General features: G+C 45.0%; 1 protein-coding gene across 1 annotated transcript in view; it reads left to right on the top strand.

The window, feature by feature from the left end:
* Positions 1–24,870, top strand: part of CDH13 (cadherin 13) — a 1,051,953-nt gene that overhangs the window by 970,979 nt on the left and 56,104 nt on the right. The window contains exons 11-12 of the mRNA XM_073659781.1: positions 1,519–1,661; positions 14,876–15,109. Of these exons, the coding sequence (XP_073515882.1) occupies positions 1,519–1,661; positions 14,876–15,109 (377 nt within the window). The remainder of the gene's footprint in view (positions 1–1,518; positions 1,662–14,875; positions 15,110–24,870) is intronic.

Genomic DNA, 24,870 nt, shown 5'->3' with positions numbered 1-24,870 from the left:
CCACCTCCATTTCTGGAGGTTTATGTTCCTCAAATTCATGTTATTACTTGGTTTGATGACTAATAACACATCAGTCTCAAGTTATCTCAGTCTATACCTAAGCCGGTTGATGGCAAGCATCATCCAGTTGTCTGGCAGCTTGGCACAATAAGGAATATGGTGGCTTCTAAGAAAAAACGATGAGTAGAACTTGAGTATTGATCAAGACTGGTGGAAAATGAGGTTGACCCATAATCGGTGTCCCATTTTCCCAAACATAAGAGGGTCTGGATGTCACATGACTCCATTTGGCCACAGTTTTGGCTACAGACCCATCAGCCTTGTTGGATTCTTCTATGGAGATGTAACATCGATGTCCATCGTTGTGTGTCTCCACAAGACAGAAGATATCTTTGTTGGTTGGCTGGATAGACCATTCTTAGTCTTGATCGAAGACGACCCAATAATGAATAGTCAACTGTTTTGAAAGTGTGTTATAAAAGTTGTTTTATCTTGACGCCAACCTTTTCTTACTCCAGTAATTGTGGTTTGTACAGTCCGGGAAGATTTATGGAGTCTGATTGCCAATGTTGCATCTAATATATTCAGTCATAAGGTTACTTTGTAATATTGTGCTGCCCCGTGATGGATGACTTGTGGTTTTATATTATAATCATTACACTCTAGTGTCTTGTTTTTACTACATAATAATCCAGTCTAGTTTTATAGAAGCCAGCTCATTTGCAGGATTATATTTTCCTTTTAGTACCCACACGCGGGGCTCGGTGCCATGTGGAAATGTGAAGTGAGGACAGAACTATTAGTGGTGCGAACGAGGCGGAATTAACTAATGTTCCTTTCCATCTCTCTTATCCTCCATTTTGTCACCAAATCATTACAGTTGGTCTTCTTTTACTGTCCTTTTATACAAAACATATAGAAAAGCTTACAACTGCACAAGTGAAATCTGCCTTTGCTGCACGTCAGCCTAGTATACCCATGAACTGTCCAGATTCTCATGATTTGTATCATGTCATACACTCATTATTAGTGGGAGGTTCCTTTTCATTAGCATTCTACCAGCACTATAGGTGCTGGAGTATCCTATTGGAATTCTACCAGCACTATAGGTGCTGGAATGTCATTTCCCTTAATACTTAAAATGCATTGCTCCTGCCATTGTCCAATACCTGCCTCACTGTTACGTTTATGTATATAACTTAACAGACAGAAAAGTACTCTTATTTTGGTGGGAAAGAAAAAGGGACTGTATAATTGTCAAGCCTCATGTTTGATCAATATTGCCCATTTACAGTAAGGGGATAAATTAGACTGGGCATTTGGCTGCTGTACCACCTGTACCGCCTTAATGGCTTTTCTGGGTGCTCTCATGCCTCCCAGGTGAGCTGTATCCTCCGGTCTCCTTTTCTGGTTCCTTTTTGGTTTATTGCTGGTTATTACTCCAAAGAATTCTTGATGCTCAGAGTTAATTTCTTGCATCAGTATAAAAGTATAAATGTGTCTGGTCTGTTGTTACAGGTTCTCCATGCTAAAGGACGATGCAGGCTGGCTCTCTATCAACCCAGTGAATGGAACAGTCAACACAACGGCCCCACTCGACCGGGAATCCTCATTTGTACATAACAGCACTTACACTTCCCTGGTTCTAGCAATAGACAATGGTGAGTACTGAGCGTCCTCCTGTATATATATATGAGAGTAACACAGATTTGCAGATACTTTAGTCCTTGTGCAGTTTGGGTGGTGGGGAAACACTTAAAAAATTGACTTTTGGCAAGTATAAACTGTTTTACTGGTCATATGAAGGGTGTTTGCCTGTAATTTTACTCCCGTAATCTGATTTTAGGTGTTACCTTCAATTTTGCATATTTATCATGTACCATAGCAAACAATGCTTCTAGGGGATAATAATGTGACACAAAGACACTAAATAGTGGCCGTCCCGGACTGTGATATGGACCCATAGGGACTGTGTTACCAAGATCGCGGTTTTGTTAGGTTTGTGGACCCATAAAGAGATTTTGCCGTAATCAAAATGTATCACCAAACATGGTATAAGTTATAAGTGTCTAATCGTTAGGGGTCTGATCACTGGAATACCCATTACTGCGCGGCCCATTCTTATGGGTCAAATAGGGAATGAGTTTTGATTATGAGAAAACTCAATTAAAAGAAAACGGACAGCAGGCTTTGCTATGTAATCTGAGAGCAGCATGGTGTGGGGATGGAGACCCCGATTCCAGCGATGTGTCACTTAATAGGCTGTGTGCTGTATTGAAACTACAATCAATGTTTTATCAGCTAGAGATTATCACTACAGGACTGGGTGTCACATGCAGACTAGTCCAGCTAATCTGTGTAACCACACCCCCCACCACTGATTGGCAGCTTCCTGTGTACACTACATTGTCAGCTGCCAATCAGTGGTGTGGGCGGGGCTATACACAGCTCAGCATTCTGAGAACTGCTACAACTACAACAGAAAAAACAACAATTCTTTCAAAACTGCATCAAGCAGCCCAGCAAGTGACACATCCCTGGAATCAGGGTCTTTGTCCCTACAACGTTCCGATTTCGGAAACACTGCAGCATTTGAAATAAAATATAGATGGCTGTATATAGGAACTGGTGTCTGATTTGCGCTGCCTGAACCAGATGAGAGGTTCCCTTTAAGCTGTGACCTTCACCTTTAAGTTGCTCACACTCCAATCAGTATTCGAACCAGAAAGGCTAAAATATAAACTTTGGGACTAAGTTCCAATTACAACCATGTGTCCTCCATATCAGCTCCCGCCAGGAATGTCCGATCCCATGCCGCTCACAAGTCACTCGGGTGACCTTTGCTGAAGTGCCACTTGTGCATGAAAAACTCCAGTTTTGATTATGAGAAAAAAACTTAATAAAGAATTTCCTCTATTTTATAGTGAAAGCTTTCGCATTTCAAGGCTCCTGCTTCTAAATCGTGGAGAGGCCGCGCACAGCTCTGCCTGAACTGTAATACATAAAATGATAACGACTCAGGGTCACAGTACAGATGGCGAGACGTTATATCATCTCAGGGTGATCAGAGAAGACCAGTAGTAAAGTCTATCTTCTCTTTATTCTTGCAATCATATGCCCCCTGTTATAAGCCCTGAAGACTAACTCGATGCTTTTTGGCTGAATGTAAAATTTGTGATGGGGTCCTCACCTACAAGGTGCCATTTAGTCAGAGGGGTTTTGGATCCCTTTAGGCACTAAGGTCTTGTCACGAGTGTGTATCAAGTTTAACTGGCAGTCATTCTGGATCTGGCTGTAGAAGGTTGCAGACACCTTCTTGATCATTTCATCATCCCTCCCTCTCTGGGACACAGTGGTGAGCTCCACCTTCTGCTGCTAATTAACACACCCTTGCTGGATCTTTAAATACACTCACTTTCTCCAGAGAATCGCTGGTGATAAGAGTAAATTCATCTGTCCAGGTCTGGAGTTCTGGCAGTTGGCTAGACTCTTCTTGGAGTTCCTTTGTAGATTGTAGTCGTGATCTCTCTGGTGTCTTCTCAAAGCTAAATGTATCCCCTTGTATGTTTCCCTTGTTTGTCTTTAGTTGCAGTGGGGGCTGACTAGTGCTCACCCCTCCCCCTCCCTTCCTAGGGCCTAGCTCTAGGGTCAGCCAAGGCTAAGGTATCCTGCTTGGTGATAGGTGCGGAACCTGTTTAGGGACGATAAGGCAGTCAGGGTGTTGTTAGATCTAACTAAGGGTCTCCACTCCCCCTTTCCCTAGTTGCTGGGCTTCCTCCCTTTTTCTGTTGTCATATGCTGGGTCCTTCCCATACCTAGCATGACATGTCTGGGTGTGACTTCTACCTCTAATTTCTCCCAACTCAGAAAGCTCAGTACCCACCTGATCCATGCATACCAATATAAAATTTAGGATATTTAAACCCCACCCCTGAGGTGCGCCCCAAAACACAGGAACGCCGCATCACATGCCCACTTTGGGTATAGGTTTGTCCTTCCATTCCCTGTTGTGGTTCAGTTTCAATAGTGTCCTAGCAAAATATTTAGGTGTTTGAGATGAGCAAATCTCGAATTTGGCCGGAAGATTTAATTTGTTCGGAATAGTTTCGGTTCAAATTAAAACTGTTCAATGCCACCACCGGTCTTTTGCTCTTCTATGGATTCATTCCAGACCTAAGGCCGTGAGGTGCATCACTCACACACATGACCGTGTGAAGCCAATCACGAGGCATAGAATGGTCTCAGTGCCGGGATCAAGGACTGGTAGAACAGAAGACTGGAGTCGAAGCTCGGAAAGCTACCGTGAAGGCCCAAGAACAGGTGAAGGAGGAGTATAAAGTTTTTATTTGTTGTTTTTTTTTATTCCAATCCCTTACAGGTCCTCTGAGAATCACCATTTTGCTGGATTCATATGAATCAATATCCCCCAAATTCTGCTTCTGGGAAATCAATTTGCAAAATTTTTCAAAGGTATCAATGACATTTGCTTCATTTTCACCTTCTGCAAAATTATCCAGACTCAGTTCATCCATAACCACCAAATGGTTCAGGAATTTTAGAGAAGAAAGTTCATACCTCAAAATTTGGGAAAAGATTTCTACTTGGAAAACACCCACAAATGTACAAGACACACCCATTTTTAATGCAAATTTGTTAAGGCTCCACCTCCAGGACTATTGAGAATGAAGAACGTGAATGATAATTTGGATGCAAAGCTCTAGGATCCTATCAGAAGTGCAGAGAGCACTGATCTACCAGCTTTCTGAACTCAGTGGAGTTCGCGTGATGACAGGTCCCTTTAAAAAAACTGAAGTTTTCCCAACAAAAGTTTGCCCCCATTGCGCACTTGCTGATTTGTTTATTCTGCAGTTAATTTTTTTTTTTTTCATATTATATTTTGGCTCGCATATCTGCAGCATCATTAATGCAAGTCGAGTCAAGTAATTTCACCAGGGTCACGCTTGGTCTCAGAGGGCTTGTCGAAGTTTTGCAGATTCGCAGCTTTATATTATTTGCATACAAATGTCTTTGCCCATGTTGGTAAATTTGCATGATGTAGCAAGTTGCTGTAAGCTGCAGGGATATTCATCAATACTTTCTGTATCGGGCTGCCACGGCATGCTGACCTCAATCTTACTGCTTGGCTCCCGTTTCGGGAAAGTTGAGTCTGCGCTAGTGGAATCATACTGATGGCTTACCGGTGCTATACAAAGAGGACATACTGGGACTCGTGGTCCTACAGTATCTGAGGAAGAATGAAAACAAGAAGAGAATTGAAGAATTACATTGTAGAAGAAGCAAGTTCATGATCAAAAAGGAAACTGGTCTCACGAACTACCTACATACATGTGCTGGTATTTGTGGAAGAACAGAGACTTTCTTAGATCCCAAGCCTATAGATAATGGCATCATGGAGCCAGACTCACGGATATCACTATAATCTGGACACTAGGGTAGGCAAGAGCTTGGGAATATTTAGTTTTCTATTCATTTGTTTCAGTATATACTGTAGATATATGGAGTATATACAGAATTTATATGTATAAATGCCGCCAGGAAAGAAGAAAGTCCTACTTCACTCGATCATTCATGGAAAAGCCTGTGAACACTCATAGAGAAAGCCTGTGAGTCCTGCTTCCTCCACCCACTCACAGAGAAAGCTTGTGAGTCCTGCTTCCTCCACCCACTCATAGAGAAAGCCTGTGAGTCCTGCTTCCTCTACCCACTCATAGAGAAAGCTTGTGAGTCCTGCTTCCTCCACCCACTCATAGAGAAAGCCTGTGAGTCCTGCTTCCTCCACCCACTCATAGAGAAAGCTTGTGAGTCCTGCTTCCTCCACCCACTCATAGAGAAAGCCTGTGAGTCCTGCTTCCTCTACCCACTCATAGAGAAAGCTTGTGAGTCCTGCTTCCTCCACCCACTCATAGAGAAAGCCTGTGAGTCCTGCTTCCTCCACCCACTCATAGAGAGAGCCTGTGAGTCCTGCTTCCTCCACCCACTCATAGAGAGAGCCTGTGAGTCCTGCTTCCTCCACCCACTCATAGAGAGAGCCTGTGAGTCCTGTGAGTCCTGCTTTCTTCTCCCACTCATAGAGAGAGCCTATGAGTCCTGCTTCCTCCCCCATTCATAGAGAAAGTCTGTGAGTCCTGCTTCCTCCACCCACTCATAGAGAAAGCTTGTGAGTCCTGCTTCCTCCACCCACTCATAGAGAGAGCCTGTGAGTCCTGCTTCCTCCACCCACTCATAGAGAAAGCCTGTTAGTCCTGCTTCCCCCACCCACTCATAGAGAGAGCCTGTGAGTCCTGCTTCCTCCACCCACTCATAGAGAGAGCCTGTGAGTCCTGCTTCCTCCACTCAGTACTAGAGAAAGCCTGTGAGTCCTGCTTCCTCCACCAAGTCATAAGAAAAATCCTGTGAGTCCTGCTTCCTCCACTCAGTCAAAGAGAAAGCCTGTGAGTCCTGCTTTTCCTCCCACTCATAGAGAGAACCTGTGAGTCCTGCTTCCTCCACTCAGTCATAGAGAAAGACTGTGAGTCCTGCTTCCTCCACTCAGTCATAAGAGAAAGCTTGTGAGTCTTGCTTCCCCTCCCACTCATTGAGAAAGGCTGTGAGTCCAAATTTCCCTTCCACTCAAAGAAAAAGCCTGTGAGTCCTGCTTTTCCTCCCACTTATAGAGAAAAGCCTGTGAGTCCTCCTTCCTCCCACCTACATATACTTAAAAAAAACTGTGAATCCTGCTTTCCCCACCCACGCATAGAGAAAGCCTGTGAGTCCTTCTTCCCCCTCCCGCTCATAAGAAAGCCTGTGAGTCCAGCATCCTCCTACCAATCATAGAAAAAAGAGGCAGGGGAGTTGAAGGCAGTATGAGATTTCTCCTGAAGTGGACAAATGAATGAATGCAATTCATGGTCAGGCCAAGCCTTTCTTCAATGCTGAAAAGTTGGAGACCTCCACTTCCCAATATAGTCCATGTACCCTAATATAAACATATGGACTATGGCCATCCTAATGGGACATCCCTGTAATACTCTCTACTGCAGCAGGTACGTGTGGCGCCCCTGAAGGTTCAGTCGCCACAGGGGTACTGCACCTCAGATCGAGGTGTGGTATCTCCTCTTTCAGGTAAGGATGGAGTATCTCTCAGGACACCACTTCACCATTCAACACTACACCACTCCTGTCCTGAAGGGGGCCTAAAAGATAGGGGGAACCATGTAGTGGGTGAGGGTGGAGGACACACTTTTAGGAAACACATATTGTTTCATATTTAATCTACGGCCATCTTAAGTTCAAGGTCTTTGATTGTGATCTTCGTCTGTGATTGTGGTCTTCGTCTCTGATTGTGGTCACCCGCCAGAGTCCAGCATAAGGCCGCAGCCTACTGAAGATACACGGTCCTCATTCTCTGGCCTTGAGACGAGGAGCGGGTCAGGGTTAACCACTGTCTCTACCCAGGAGATAGGCTCCACAGGCAAAAGGATCCCAAGGGGATACAGACGGAGCGGAGTCGCCACCTGTATACCTCACTCTGGCCTAGTCAGAGGGATTCCTGCTGCAAGAGGGGTGACCGGCCCCCAATATCTTTGTCACTTCAAGTCTCAGTCGGAAAAGCCCGGAGGCTTAGTGGATCCCAGGGGTATACGGACGGAGCGGCTTACGCCACCTGTATCTCTTACACTGCGTTTATCCAGTGGGACCCGGCCTTACACCACGTTCATACCACACACAGTCAAGAGAAGACTTAGTGGGAGAACAACCTACCAAGGAGAGGAACACACACCAGCGGGGTCTCGACAGGTGCTCCTGATCTACCTGGAAAGTGCTGAACCCCCTTCCCGGTGGCTGCAGTACACCGCGAGTAGCAGAGAGAAGCTTTGCAGCTGAAAGTTCATCCCAAGTGAGTAAAGACCCGGATGACTTCATACACCGTCTCAGCCTGTTATTTCCTGCGCGGCACTGCACCCACTATTCCTTCTCACACTACCCTGAGGCCTGCTCCGCCTGTGGGGAGCTGTCCCATCTTAGCTGCCTGTAACACCGGCCTCAGTGGACTGAAGCAGCGCCGGTGCCCATCACCGGAAACCGCAGGTGGCGTAGTCGGAAAATACCACTCTTACTTGAAAGCCCATATATTTTTATGTGACGGCCCTGGGCACGGAACGGGTCCAGGCCACGACTGCATCCCCCGTAACACCCACACTGACCCGGTTCCCAGTAACCCCATTTCCCAGGGAGGGCTGTGAGCGTGACATACGCGATTATTGCCTGGGGTATGAAACAGGGCTGTGGAGTCGGAGGTCAGGGAAATTGAGGAGTCGGAGTCGGTGGTTTGGCTTACCAACTCCACAACCCTGGTATGAAGCCCCACCACCATCATAACGGCTGATTCATTCCAGGATGTGCCGGATTTTCATTGTTCTGTGTACAGATTAATTGGCGCATTCTGCTTCTACCTGTTTTGGTAGAAAAGAGACAATTAGTTTTGATAGCAGCACAATTAATGTCCTTATCTCCTACTCGCCACTGCAGTAATTGAGCATCTTGCTCCAGATGCAGCTCTTTTTCCTATTTAAATCTCATAAATTGCCGGCAAAATATTGCTTTAATATGTCATCAGTGTCACGCAGCCTTGATTAAAAATTAAAGTGCTGAAATCAGTGCTTAATAGAGCATCTGTGTTCCGGTGCTTATTACCCGATCTGAGGGACATTTCCGATCTCAATTACCACGTGCGAACTCATGACTACAATGCGGGCGGCACGCTATATTTACTCATGTGCAGATATATAATTGTATGGGAGCAGGACTGTTATCAGCAGGTGAATATCTAACGCTTGATCTGCCGAGGGTGAGGGATGAAAGTTTGGGATTGGACATTGACATGATGTCATGCAAAGTGAGGGAAAGACTAAGTGCACAACAATGGGAAGAGGGGGAGGAAGCCCTAATATTAGGGAAAGGGGGAGTGGAGACCCCTAGGCAGATCTGACAACACCCTGGCTCCCCTAACGTCCCTAAATAGGTTCCGCACCTATTGCCGAGCAGGAAACCTAACCTCTGACTGCCCCTAGCGATAGGCCCTAGGTAGGGAGGGGACGGGGTGAGCACTAGTCAGCCCCCACTGCAACTAAAGACAAACAGGTAAACAGACAAGGGAAACACTTAGCTTGAGAAGACACCGGAGAGATCACGCCAACTATCCTCCAAGGGAACTCCAAGAAGAAACTAACTGACTGCTAGTACTTCAGACCTGGACAGAGGAAATAGAGCTATCACTGACGACTCTCTGGAGAGACTGAGGGTATTTAAACATCCAGCAAGGATGTGTCAATTAGCAGCAGAAGGTGAAGGTAACTGCTAGGTCCTAGAGAGAGAAGGATATCACTACACTACAGAGATGGAAAGATCAAGAAGGTGCCTGCAGAGCCAAGCGCAGTGACCTTCTACAGCTGGATCCAGAATGACTGTCTGTCACACCTGACACACCCGTGACACATGGCATGCAGTTTTGCAAAAACTCTTCCCCTTGCCTGGTACTGTTATCCTCTCTGGATTTCACCTGCATGGTAGACATGATTAAAAAGATTTTCAGGTATCTGGTCCAGTGGCCACATCAGTAGTTTGTGACTTCTGGATTAGAGTCCTTTGATCTGCCCCATAAGTAGACTCAGCATGATGTCATGTGTGCAATATTCCGAATCGATGATGTCATGCTGTGCCTACAAATCAGAAGAGGTGCCACAAAGAAATAGGAGGTTCGAAGGTTTCCATTTCGTGGGCAAAGACTACTGACATGGCCTCTGCACTGGGTTCCTGCCAATCAATTTGCTCATCTATATTGTGCAGGTAAAATCCACAACATTTATGTGGATTTCCCGTTTTTAAAAGTTTTTGTGTTTTTGTCCTTTAAAGGTGGCCAAACGCATGAGATAAGTGTCGGCTGATCATTTCTTTGGCAGACAGATCTCTCTCTCTGTTGATTCCTCGCTCGGCTCAACTGGCTGTCCATGTGTTTTCCAAGAGTAAAGTAGAGAATACCGCTGCCAGACTCCTGTATTAGCAGCATATTTTCATTAAAGGGATCATTTAAGGATCAACCTGTTAAACTTCCAACAGCATCATCGGTCAGGGAAGAGTCAGGAGGCCCCCATGGATGGTTGGCTGGTGGATTCTGCGAGGTTACAGAGAGTAGTTGACTATGAGGCACCAGACACCTAGTCCTGTAGGGATAATCTCCTGCTGATAAAGCTGTGATGCTGAGTCACTTCTCATGGACAAGCAGTAAGTCAGGGTAGTCAAGGAGGAAGCCCGGAGGCAGGGGAGTGGTGCGTTTTTGAAGAAAGAAGACGAGAAGAACCCTTTAATAAAAATCTGATCCTGCCAATTGTCAATCTTCAGGAGCGCACCGCTTCCCAGACAAGGCTGAAGCCAGAGGCAGGGGAGCAGTGTGCTCCTGAAGAAAGAAGATGAGGAGAACCCTTTAATAAAAATCTGATCTTGCCATACTTAGTTGGGAGATGCTTACGCTATACGTGTTAATATGTGGCCTTCAAGTGGTTGTGATACAATGGAACTTGGGGGAGAAGCTGTGGAAAGTCCTTACCCCCTAAAGACTAAGAACCAACCTCTAAAAATCTATCTAATGATGTGAAATAGATTTTGGAGGCTTCGGGCAACAGGCCAACAATGTGACTCCGAGAAAGTGATCGTATTGAGCCGTGCACATCAACGTTTTTTTGTTAGAGATAAAATAATAGTTCAAAGTAGAAGCCATTAATTGACTTTCTCATTATGTTTCCATTAGATTATTGCCAGTCCTTGAATAATACAGAGATACATTTCCATGGCAGGGCAAAAACCACATTATCAACACTGCAACAACAAAAAAATCAGATCCTACGGTCGTCAGTTTCTTATTTCCAAAACGTTTTTCTTTTTTTTTCCATTTTAATATTACTGACTAAGAGGAAGAAGGAGATAAAGACGCGTTCAGACACTATCAGTCCGGCCTGGAAATAATGCATTCAGAATTAAAGACAGCAATTTAATTAAATGCATGAAAGGCGACTTTTGTGATCATATTTCAAATACGCCATTGTGTTTTCAACTATTCCGTCTCACGACTTTTCTTAATAATACATCAAGATCCAAGAAATGTGTTGGATTCGTATTACAAATTCAATTAGTCCAATCAAAAGTGAAAAAATAATTTATTTTTCATTAAAGGAGCGGGGTTTTGCTTGGGAAGTTTCAGACACAATGGGAAGCGGTCTGTGTTCTCGGCTCGGCTGGTTGGAATGGATGGCGTGTCACTTGTCATATCGGGGCTTGCTTTTATTATGCGCTCGCCTAATGGTGTCTGAATCCGACGTGCAGACATTGTAATCAAGTATCCAATTTCTTATAGACGCTATCGCTACTGAGCATCCTAAAATATTGCGGTGACGAGGCTCGGGTTAATTGTCTGTGCCGTTGGTTGCCACTGATAGCCAGACTTGGACGCTCCCTCCGCGACTAATGCTGAGGGCATTGCAAGAAAAATTATTCCAGCCGTAGCAAATATACAATACTTTTATTACCCCTTATGGAAAATTCTGGTAAATTTTAGGTTGCATTTTAGGACTGCACTGCTTCTTTGCCTCCCAGTTTCCCCAGTGGCTGGTGAACTTCTGATTGACTGATTGTTCGGGTGACATGGTTGTGTTGGTGGCCTGGGTGGTTTGCACTCCGATGGTGTAAGCAGACATGGCTTTGTGCCTACAGCATCGAAGGAGCTCAAAAACTACAATGCGGCCAACTTCAGAGCAGCACTTACAAGCTCTGTTGAAAAGCTTTTGTAAGCGCTGCTCTCCTTGCCTTGGAGAATGCAGTTTACCAGAGGTGGCAATGAGTAGAGATGAGTGAACCCAAACTTAAAAGTTCAGGGTACGTACCGGAGTTAGTGTCCAGTGATAAACGCCGAACATGGACTTCTCCTCGAACTCCGTTGGAATGTTCAGAGTTCCGGGTGAAGTCTGTTGGAATGTTCAGAGTTCCGGATGAAGTCCGTTGGAATGTTCAGAGTTCCGGGTGAAGTCCGTTGGAATGTTCAGAGTTCCGGGTGAAGTCCGTTGGAATGTTCGGAGTTCCGGGTGAAGTCCGTTGGAATGTTCAGAGTTCCGGGTGAAGTCCGTTGGAATGTTCAGAGTTCCGAGGGAAGTCCGTTGCAGAGAGGAGAGAGGGGAGAGGAGAAAGAGTTCGGGTCCCCATTGTTCTGGTTCAAGTTCTGGTACAGTTCTGGTACCCGAACCGAACTTTGGAATAAAGTTCAGGTCGTGTACCAGAACCCGAACTTTCACGGGTCCGCTCATCACTAGCAATATTCAGTAAACAATAAAATTAGAAATCCCTCTGTTCTTGAGAACAGAGTAAATTGCAAAGCTGCTTGCTTTTACAAGCACTTTGCAATTTTACAAAATTAAAGAAATTAAAGGAATTGTAAACTTTGGAAAATCCTATTTATTAGAATAATGCTTCGCCAAAATACTGATCACAAAGTTGGGAGGCACCCAAAGATCATTTGAAAGATTAGGAGAAACCTGGAAGTAAGTGTTGTGTTTATTCACAGCACCTCTGCAGGGAACAAAAAGTATTACACTGGGTCACTTAAACAGGACATAACTTTGCTTACTCTTCGGTTAGGAGGTGAAGATTTTAAACAGAAATCCAGGAAATATTCTCTAAATTCTCAAATATATTCTAGAGTGCACAAAAGTAGATTATGGAAATTAGAAAAACCCTTTAAGTTACCTTCTGAAATGCTCTAGTCTCATCTTAACATCTTTGGGGGCTAATGAGATGAGACCATAGTGATTCCAAAAAAAATAAGGTTCCATGGTGAAATAGAAATAGAATCGGGTATAACTTTTCGACCATTGGACTGACCAATCAGAGTATGATAGGATCCTCCAGTGTTTGGAGGCTCTAATTTAATAATGAGCATCTAGGATAGCTTCAAAGATATGGCAATTTGGAGGTGACAATCAAGGGATTGTATGAGATTATAAATACCTGACTGCCATTTATTTTCCAACAGAGACGGCGCCCACACTTGTAGATGGTTGAGTCTGGTACTGACGCTCCTTATTTGTAGACACAAACCATAGACCAGAATATTGCAGTATAACAGTGTGACAATGTACAGTGCTGGCCAAAAGTATTGGCACCCCTGCAATTCTGTCAGATAATACTCAATTTCTTCCTGAAAATGATTGCAATCACAAATTCTTTGGTATTATTATCTTCATTTAATTTGCTTGCAAGGAAAAAACACAAAAGAGAATGAAGCAAAAATCAAATCATTGATCATTTCACACAAAACTCCAAAAAAGGACTGGACAAAAGTATTGGCACCCTCAGCCTAATACTTGGTTGCACAACCTTTAGCCAAAATAACTGCGAACAACCGCTTCCGGTAACCATCAATGAGTTTCTTACAATGCTCTGCTGGAATTGTAGACCATTCTTCTTTGGCAAACTGCTCCAGGTCCCTGATATTTGAAGGGTGTCTTCTCCAAACTGCCATTTTGAGATCTCTCCACAGGTGTTCTATGGGATTTAGGTCTGGACTCATTGCTGGCCACCTTAGAAGTCTCCAGTGCTTTCTCTAAAACCATTTTATAGTGCTTTTGGAAGTGTGTTTTGGGTCATTGTCCTGCTGGAAGACCCATGACCTCTGAGGGAGACCCAGCTTTCTCACACTGGGCCCTACAATATGCTGCAAAATTTGTTGGTAGTCTTCAGACTTCATTATGCCATGCACACGGTCAAGCAGTCCAGTGCCAGAGGCAGCAAAGCAACCCCAAAACATCAGGGAACCTCCGCCATGTTTGACTGTAGGGACCGTGTTCTTTTCTTTCAATGCCTCTTTTTTTTTACTGTACACTCTATGTTGATGCTTTTTCCCAAAAAGCTCTACTTTTGTCTCATCTGACCAGAGAACATTCTTCCAAAACATTTTAGGCTTTCTCAGGTAAGTTTTGGCAAACTCTAGCCTGGCTTTTTTATGTCTCGGGGTAAGAAGTGGGGTCTTCCTGGGTATCCTACCATACAGTCCCTTTTCATTCAGATGTCGACGGATAGTACGGGTTGACACTGTTGTACCCTTGGACTGCAGGGCAGCTTGAACTTGTTTGGATGTTAGTCGAGGTTCTTTATCCACCATCCTCACAATCTTGCGTTGAAATCTCTCGTCAATTTTTCTTTTCCGTCCACATCTAGGGAGGTTAGCCACAGTGCCATGAGCTTTAAACTTCTTGATGACACTGCGCACGGAAGACACAGGAACATTCCAGTCTTTGGAGATGGACTTGTAGCCTTGAGATCGCTCATGCTTCCTCACAATTTGGTTTCTCAAGTCCTCAGACAGTTCTTTGGTCTTCTTTCTTTTCTCCATGCTCAATGTGGTACACACAAGGACACAGGACAGAGGTTGAGTCAACTTTAATCCATGTTAACTGGCTGCAAGTGTGATTTAGTTTTTGCCAACACCTGTTAGGTGCCACAGGTAAGTTACAGGTGCTGTTAATTACATGAATTAGAGAAGCATCACATGATTTTTCAAGTGGTGCCAATACTTTTGTCCACCCCCTTTTTTAGGTTTGGTGTGGAATTATATCCAATTTGGCTTTAGGACAATTCTTTTAGTGTTTTTTTCATTGAAGACAAATTAAATGAAGAGAATAATACCAAAGAATTTGTGATTGCAATCATTTTCAGGAAGAAACTGAGTATTATCTGACAGAATTGCAGGGGTGCCAATACTTTTGGCCAGCACTGTAGCTATAACTTTACGTTCTAGAAGTCAATGCAATTCTACCATTTTTCCTTTCTCCAGGCACCCCTCCAGCAACCGGCACAGGAACGTTACAAATTACATTAGGAGACGTTAACGACAACGCACCGTATATCTACCCAACCTCGGCGAAAATGTGTGAAGACTCGAAAGACCTCAATGTCATCACTCTTGGAGCGTGGGACAAAGATCTTCATCCGAACTCCGACCCGTTTAGATTTGAATTGGGAAAACAATCCGTGTCGGATAAATCCTGGAAAATCACACAACTAAATAGTGAGTGTCATCACGGCAATTTGAATTCTGTTCTCAAACTTAACATATCTTTTGTATGGTTCTATTCATTCTCTTCATTCCTCGTGGGTGGGCTTTTCCCTGGTGTGATGTCATACATGTGCTTTCAGCCAATCAGATGTTTTATCCCTTCTACTGCCCCTTTCCCTTATATTATTCTCATATATTATTAAGTAAGAACCTGCAGCTGCATCCCCCCCTTCCCTCACCTTCATTCACTGTACTGCACTTGAAGGATTTTTTATGTGGCTGAGGAGTTTTACAGAGAGCCTGCCAGCAGATAAATTGATGTAACCTCTCAGAAAGTGTTCAATACCCTACATTGTCACTGCAGGAGGAATTATGTAATACAAATTGGACCTTAAGTGTAATGCATGGAAGTCGTGAGTCCCACAGAGCGAGAGAGGTTCTTTTGTAGCCACTATCAATTCTAACTTATCGATGAGGGTCCTGAACATGGCCATGTTGGGTCGCCATGTTGAATATGGGTTCTCCAAACCAAACCACCGCTTTAAAGAGATGAACAATTTGATTCACGCTGCCCTGGTCTGGTGTCTGTTCTTGTCCTCCATTGCAGCTGGTCTTTACTTCTGCATTCGGGATGCATCTTGCTCTTAGTAGACCTCAAGCCATTCCATTACCATGATGTCTTGAGGCCCAGTAAGCATCGGAGGTGCCCAGGATGCCAGGTGCTGAAGTGAAGACCAGCTGCCATGCAGGACTAAACTGGATTTTGAACCAAGGCAGCATGAATCAAATTGCTCAAACGCTTTTGGTGTTATACTTATATTACAAATGTGTCACGTATGGTGCTGTGATGACATGGGCTCAGAAGCTTAGCCATCATCAACAAATGTCAACTTATATCACAGTTAGTAACTCTGCAATGACCTGAATCTGGGATTATTCTGAACCCACCCCCTTAGATACAGCAATCAATAATGTTTACGGCATCTAAGTGGTTAGACAATGCAAGAGTCTCCATCTGTCATCCCATCGTCCACCTTTTCCTCACAACATGATCCCAAGTTGCCAATGGGCTAGCGTTTTATCAGTGGTTCCTTTGACCCCAAAGAACCAAACCATAAAAATTTCAGGATCACTTTTTTTTTTGGTAATTTTCCATTTGCAACCCATAAAAAAATAATGAAAGATTTTTAATAAATTCCATCTACTGCAAAACTGGTGCCATTAACAGAATACAACAAAGGGAAAAAAACGAAAACTTGTGTAAAGTGACCGCGGGCGATAGTAATGACCAAGCTGCTGCTCCATATCGCCCCGACACTTTACAGGAAAATCGTGTCCCAGTCCTAATGTGCTATTATGTGTGGGGTGGATCACACTCATTTGTAGGCCGAAGGCCTCTGCTTTCTCCAGGCCTCCATCTTCCGGAGCCGCCATACATAACTTAGGGGACACACAATTCGTTTCAACAAGCAAACGTTTACAGGAGAGTTCAAGTTCATCAGATTGTAGCATGGAGTATTGGGAACAACAATTCTTATTCCTTCGTTCCTTAGTCCAGCACACCCTCAGCATCACTATCCATTCCTCCTGGACTATCCCCATGTTCATTGGCTCCCTCAGCCACTGGGATTTCTCGTCTAGTCCCGCAGTCCACCCGGGATCCTTTACCTTCCCTTCTCGCAGTTCCATGTCCATCGTCTCCTGTACACCATTGGATAAGGCACTCTCCATAGTACTCATACCGAGCCCTGAACTCCGTACATTACAGGAATGTCAGCAAAGGATTCTAGTAAGGCCTCCTATTGCCATCAACGATAGATAATTGCTGATAGTGGCAGCCCACTGCTGTTGAACTTGACCTTGGTTACTGTACTTCCCTATCTGATTAACTATCAGGAAGTGCCTGCTTATTACTAGCATACGCCCTCCCGCTGTGGGCTAGTTCCACACATTAAATGTATCTTATAATATAACAGTATGTAATAAGTCTATTGTCCTTATCTTATGTCCTAGACTCTAATCTATATATCCACCCTATGCTGTACACTACCGTATCACAATTTATTGACAATATACACTAAAACCACAATACTTAGTTCACATTTCACACTCTCCCACTGTGGGCTAGTCCCAAACATTAACTGTATCTTTTAGTATAACAGTATGTACTAAGTCTATTGTCTTTATCTTATGTCCTAGATCTTAATTTATATCTCTACCCTATGCCGTACACTACCATATCACAGTCTATTTACAATATACACTAAAACCCCAATATTTAGTTCACATTTCACACCCTCCCACTGTGGGCTAGTCCCAAACATTAACTGTATCTTATCCTATAACAGTATGTACCAAGTCTATTGTATTTATCTTATGTCCTAGTTACTAATGTATATCTCTACCCTATGCCGTACACTACCGTATCACAGTCTATTAACATTATACACTAAAATTGCAATACTTAGTTCACATTTCACACCCTCCCACTAAGGGCTAGTCATGAACATTAACTGTATCTTATCCTATAACAGTATGTACTAAGTCTATTGTCCTTATCTTATGTCCTAGATCCTAATCTATATCTTATCCTATTCCGTACACTACCATATCACAGTCTAATTACAATATAGACAAAAAACCCAATATTTAGTTCACATTTCACACTCTCTCACTGTGGGCTAGTCCTGAACATTAACTGTATCTTACCCTATAACAGTATGTACTAAGTCTATTGTCCTTTTCGTATATGTCCTAGGTTCTAACCTATATCTCTACCCTATGCTGTACACTACCGTATCACAGTCTATTTACAATATACAGTGCCTACAAGTAGTATTCAACCCCCTGCAGATTTAGCTGGTTGACACATGCGGAATTAACTTGGCATTGTGACATTTGTACTGTAGATCAGCCTGGAAGTGGGAAATGCACTGCAGCAATTTTTTTTTTTTTTAAAAAACGTTAAAAGTTAATTCAGAGTGTCATTTATTATTCAACCCCTCAAACCACAAGAATTCTGTTTGGTCCCCCTAAAGTATTAAGAAGTAGTTCAGGCACCAAGAATAATGAGCTTCACATGTGTGGATTAAAGATCTCTTTTGCCAGCCTTTTCTGACTATTTAAGACCCTCCCCAAACTTGTGAACAGCACTCAGACATGGTCAACATGGGAAAGACAAAGGAGCATTCCAAGGCCATCAGAGACAAGATCGTGGAGGGTCACAAGGCTGGCAAGGGGTACAAAACCCTTTCCAAGGAGTTGGGCCTACCTGTCTCCACTGTTGGGAGCATCATCCGTAAGTGGAAGGCTTATGGAACTACTGTTAGCCTTCCACGGCCTGGACAGACTTTGAAAGTGTCCTCCCGTGCCGAGGCCGGGCTTGTCCGAAGAGTCAAGGCTAACCCAAGGACAACAAGGAAGGAGCTCCGGGAAGATCTCATGGCAGTGGGGACATTGGTTTCAGTCAATACCATAAGTAACGTACTCCACCGCAATGGTCGCCGTTCCAGACGAGCCTGTATGGTACCTTTACTTTCAAAGCGACATGTCAAGGCTCGTCTACAGTTTGCTCATGATCACTTGGAGGACTCTGAGACAGATTGGTTCAAGGTTCTATGGTCTGATGAGACCAAGATCGAGATCTTTGGTGCCAACCACACACGTGACGTTTGGAGACTGGATGGCACTGCATACGACCCCAAGAATACCATCCCTACAGTCAAGCATGGTGGTGGCAGCATCATGCTGTGGGGCTGTTTCTCAGCCAAGGGGCCTGGCCATCTGGTCCGCATCCATGGGAAGATGGATAGCATGGCTTACCTGGAGATTTTGGCCAAGAACCTCCGCTCCTCCATCAAGGATCTTAAGTAGAGATGAGCGTTGTTCTACTCGAACTGTTCGCCAATCTCAAATTCGAGCTGTTTTGGGCGGTGTTCGAGCCGTTCGGCGAACACGAACAATTTGAGAAAAATTCGGCTGTTCGAGGTTATGTTCGATAACTGTTCGTGCACCAAAATCATAACTGGATTTTTTCTCAGTAATGATGAAAATTAATGTTAATACGCAGTTTGAGTGTACAGCGGGGCGGGGGGAGGGGCAGGGGATGGATCTCTGCAGGAACAATGAAGATCTCCATTTTTTTTTCTCTTTCCCGCATTTGCAGTGGGGAGGTGCAATCTGTCAGCCTATCAGCAGCGCACACACGGAGCGAAGTGCTTTTTTTCACACAAGCAAGGGCATGTGTGATTGGCAGTGTATGTCACATGTCCTTGCCCTATAAGACCAAGCCATTTTCCCCGTCGCCACCATTTTCTCACTGCTGCAGCTGCGTGTTAGACGGCACCGCTGTTGCTGTGTGCGCTATACATTGTTAATTTCAAGCCAATTTTCGCACAAATATACAGATAGCTTGGGAGTAGGGAATAGTTGTGATTGCAGTCCTTTTAAGGACTAAGTTACAGCATTTCCTAGGACTTTTATCAGGCAGGTCTGTGCTCTTAAATAGATAGATTGTGGGAGTAAAGACTAATTGTAATTGGAGTCCTTTTCAGGACTAGGTTACATCAGTTCCTATCAGTTTTTGCCAGGCAGGTCTGTGCCAGTGCTGTGCAAGTTTTTTTCACAGCATTTGGCTGAATCTAGCAAAGCTAATCCTTTTTGGCCTATTGCAGAGTGTGTTAGTCAGTGGAGTAGCCTATCTGTGTTGCAAGATATACCACCTGTGTATAGAATACCAATTTTTTTACTGCACCTAGTGAAGTAAAATCTTTTGGGCATAGCATCATTCTATTAGTCCATCTATACTGACCTCCATCAGGTTGCAAACTGAATATAATTTTTTTCTGCATCTAGCTCTGAAAAAATATTTGGGCTTCTAGCAGTGTGTGGGACTTGGTCTATTAGTCCATCTATACTGACCTCCATCAGGTTGCAAATTAAAAATAATTTTTTTCTTCATTTAGCTCTGAAAAAATATTTGGGCTTCTAGCAGTGTGTGGGACTTGTTCTATTAGTCCTTCTATACTGACCTCCATCAAGTTGCAAATTGAATATAATTTTTTTCTGCATCTAGCTCTGAAAAAATATTTGGGCTTCTAGCAGTGTGTGGGACTTGGTCTATTAGTCCATCTATACTGACCTCCATCAGGTTGCAAATTAAAAATAATTTTTTTCTGCATCTAGCTCTGAAAAAATATTTGGGCTTCTAGCAGTGTGTGGGACTTGGTCTATTAGTCCATCTATACTGACCTCCATCAGGTTGAAAATTAAAAATAATTTTTTTCTTCATTTAGCTCTGAAAAAATATTTGGGCTTCTAGCAGTGTGTGGGACTTGTTCTATTAGTCCTTCTATACTGACCTCCAGCAGGTTGCAAATTGAATATAATTTTTTTCTGCATCTAGCTCTGAAAAAATATTTGGGCTTCTAGCGGTGTGTGGGACTTGGTCTATTAGTCCATCTATACTGACCTCCATCAGGTTGCAAATTGAATAAAAAAAATTTCTGCATCTAGCTCTGAAAAAATATTTGGGCTTCTAGCGGTGTGTGGGACTTGGTCTATTAGTCCATCTATACTGACCTCCATCAGGTTGCAAATTAAAAATAATTTTTTTCTGCATCTAACCCAGCCAATAGTTTTGGCCTAATACCACAGTTTGGCCACTCAGCTCTGCTCGGTTACCATCCATTGTTTTTTTGTGCAAACAACTCCAGAGTTGTGAATTAGTTAACCACCAAAATGAGTGGAAAAAGGCCTGCTGCTGGTGGAAAGGGCAATAGGCGTGTTGGGAAGGGGAAAAAAGGTTGTGTCCGTGGGGTAGGTGCAGAAGAAAGACCATCTTCCAGCCAAACTAAAATGTCTACTTCTTTTAGCGGACAATGTGATAAGATCCCTTTCTTACGGCCACGCCAATCGCTACAAATTCCAGATGAGGCACAAAAACAGCAGGTGCTTCAACGGATATCAAGTGCTCCTTTAAGTGGGCTCTCCTCCACATCAACTTCAACATCACAAATACTCCAGTCCTCAAAGGTGTCACCCAAATCGCACTTGCTTCCTCACAGCTCCCAAATCTCCAGCTGCCCGTCTGAGTATGAGGTAGAACAGATGGTTGAGTCTGCAGAGCTGTTTACTCATACTATAGCCTGGGAATCAGAGGTCGACTCCAGCGCTTCTGTGAATCCAGACGAGGAAATGATCTGCACTGATGCCCAGAATCTTTATGAGTCGGATCCAGGACCAGATGCAGAAGGTTCTGACCATAATGTAGACCCTCATTCCCAAACTGTAACTCCTGTTGGTGGAGACAATGAGGAAGACGATGATAAGACTCAAATACCTGATTGGAGCGACAACTTTAGTTTTTTGTCAGGGCAGGAACAGGTTGGCTCTGAGGACGACGGGTGTGATAACGCACAGGGTGATGATGATGAGGTCGGAGATCCCACTTACTGTCAACCCACAGTCAGCCAAGAGATGAGGTCAGCAGAGGAGGTGGAGGAAGATGCTAGTGACGACGAGGTCAGGTTGCGCCTTCCTGGACAGAGACGTAGTACTGGAAGCACGTCAACAACTGCATCCTCAAACACAACTCTGCCTCTCACCACAAGTCGTGGTGGCTCTTCAGGTCGCATGGGTGCTAAGCCTTGCATAGCCTGGGCATTTTTTCAGATCGATAAAGATGACCCAACTCGTGTTATCTGTAACATTTGTCAGCAAAAGCTAAGTAGAGGCCAAAAAATACATAGTTTGAGTACTTCATGCATGAACCGGCACATGGACATGAAGCATAAGTTGCAGTGGGAAGCTCAGTGTGCTACAATGCGGTCTAGCCGGCCGGGCCAACCACCGTCTGCCATATCTTGTGCATCCGCGGCCTCTTCATCCTCTGTGACTGGGGGGACAGCAGTCACACGTGTTTTGGGGCGCAGACCTGCCACCTCTTTACCCGCAACAGCCAGCGTGATTGGCAGGTCATCATTTTCTTTGGAGGTGGTAACACCAGCTGTTCTTGAGCGCTATCCGACATCGATAGCACCACCTTTGGATCAAGGCAACCTAACATGTCCGCCTGCATCTTCCTCACAGACCGGCAGTTTGCCGGGGACACCCTTATCAACCCCGTCTAAGCACAATAGCCAGCCCTCGGTCCCTCAGATGTGGACAAGTAAAAGACCATTTCCTCCTAGCCATGAGAAAGCTAAGAGGTTGAATTTCACCATCTGCAAGCTCTTGGCTACAGAAATGCTGCCTTTCCGCCTGGTGGACACAGAGGATTTTCGAGACCTTATGTCCGTCGCAGTGCCCCAGTACCAGATGCCCAGTCGGCACTACTTCTCAAAGAAAGGTGTGCCTGCGCTCCACCAGCATGTCGCACACAACATCACCGCTTCTTTGAGAAACTCTGTGTGTGACAGGGTGCATTTCACCACAGACACTTGGACGAGTAGGCATGGACAGGGGCGTTACATGTCGCTGACTGGGCACTGGGTAACTATGGTGACAGCAGGACAAGGGGCTGCTGTCCAAGTCTTGCCGTCCCCACGAGTTGTGCGTCAATCCTCTTTATGTCATTTTTCCTCCACTGCTTCTGCCTCCTCAACCTCCTCTCGGTCTTCCACCTGCACCCAAAGCCTGTCTGGTCATGCCACAAGCTTTCTAACTGCGCAGAAGGGATCCTGCACACCTCCTTACTATGCTGGCAGTAGGGCTCAACGTCATCAGGCGGTTTTTACATTGAAATGTCTGGGAAATGTGAGTCACACAGCTGAGGAGTTGTGGTCAGCTCTGGAGAACCAATTTCATGAATGGTTGTCTCCACTGGACCTGAAACCAGGGAAGGCCGTGTGCGACAATGCTGCAAACCTGGGTGCGGCCCTTCGCCGGGGCAATGTCACACACGTGCCTTGTATGGCTCACGTGTTGAACCTGGTTGTCCAGCAATTTTTAGCCCACTATCCCGGACTAGATGGCCTTCTGCAGAGGGCACGGTCGCTGTGTGCTCACTTCCGCCGTTCGCATCCCGCAGCTCAGCGACTTACATCTCTACAGAAGTCGTTGGGCCTGCCACTTCACCGGCTAAAATGCGATGTGCCTACCCGGTGGAATTCAACTCTGCACATGTTGCAGCGACTGTGGCAGCACCGACAAGCCCTGGTGCAATACGTTCTGACGTATAGCCTGGGCCAACGAGATTCAGAGGTGGGGCAAATCACGCTGGAGGAGTGGTCTCAGATCAGGGACCTATGCACCCTTCTGCACAGTTTTGAAATGGCGACGAAGATGTTTAGTGCTGACGATGCCATTATCAGCATGACTATTCCGGTGATTTACATGCTGGAGCACATGTTAAACAGAATTCGGAGTCAGGTGGTGGCACAAGAGGAGGTGGAGGAAGTAGAGGAGGAGGAGTTGTATGCGGAAGGGCTAACATCTGCAAGGTCCAGACGGTCGGCAGCACCAGGGCGGCAGGCATGTGAGGGTGGGGGAGATGATTTTACCAGGGCGCATGGTAGCAGCCAAACTAGTGAGGAAGGTGCAGGAGCCCAGGAAGAAGTGGAGGACGAACTGATGGAAGACTCATCAGATGAGGGAGACCTTGATCACATTTCTGTTGTGCGAGGTTGGGGGGAGAGGACAGAGGAAGGAAGCATGATTGTTACCTCGCCACCAACACAACAGGGACTTAGTGCTCCTGGATGCGCAACACACATGAGTGCCTTCTTGCTGCACTACCTGCAACATGACCCTCGAATTGTGAGAATTAGAAATAATCCTGACTACTGGGTTGCCACACTGTTAGATCCCCGGTACAAAAGTAAATTTGCAGAAATTATTCCTGCCATAGAAAGGGATGCACGCATGCAGGAGTATCAGCAGAGACTGTTGCAGAATCTTACATGTGCTTTTCCACAAAATACCAGTGGTGCACGTAGTGAATCTCACAGTTCCAACTTGCCAACCGTGGTCTGTATGGAATTGTTCAATAAAGGGCCCAAAATTAAGATAACATAGATGGGAGAGGTCTCTATGAATAGGAATTCCTAAGTATTTGATACCCTGTGAGGGCCAGGCAAAGGGAAAGTTGGACTGGATGGAATCCTATATGGATTTAGGGAGGGAGACATCGAGGGCCTCAGACTTCGCTGCATTGATTTTAAAATTTTACCATGTAACAAAGTGATCTATTTCAGCCATAACAGCAGGGATGGATATATGTGATTGAGTGATATATACTAGGACATCATCAGCAAATAGAGAGCACTTGTACTCGGTGCCTCCCACCTCAATCCACCTAATATTGGGGTTATGGCGAATTGATGAGAGCAGGTGCTCCGTCACTAGGATGTATAAGAGAGGGGACAGAGGACATCCCTGCCTTGTCCCATTGGTGATTGTGAAAGGTGATGAAAATGTTCTGACGCACCCCCTGGGCCTTGGGACACCCGGAGCCGGACCCTTTTTGGTGGATGCTGGTGGTTGTAGTCTTCGTGGCGGCGATCCGGTTCCGTGGCTCAGGGCGGTCAAACCAGTGGCGGAACTATTTATGTGGTTTTGATGTTTAAATGTCCGACTACGCCACCCGTGGATTGCGGTCAGAGTGAACCGCCGCTACAGGGCAGACCGCTAAGGCTGGTGTTGTGGGTGCAGCAGAGCGTAGCATAACTCCCCACGGGAGGAGTATAGCCTCAGGGCAGTGTATGCGGAGGATGGGGGTGATGGTGCAGGGCAGCAGCAGTAACGACACGGAGTCAGTGATGCAGTTCAGGGCC

This window comes from Phyllobates terribilis, unplaced genomic scaffold (assembly GCF_046119375.1).
Source record: "Phyllobates terribilis strain yellow unplaced genomic scaffold, ASM4611937v1 Scaffold_14__1_contigs__length_39327217, whole genome shotgun sequence".
In the NCBI taxonomy this organism is placed as follows: Eukaryota; Metazoa; Chordata; class Amphibia; order Anura; family Dendrobatidae; genus Phyllobates; species Phyllobates terribilis.
Note: the sequence above shows the minus strand (reverse complement) of the source record. Positions and strands in the feature narration are given on the sequence as shown.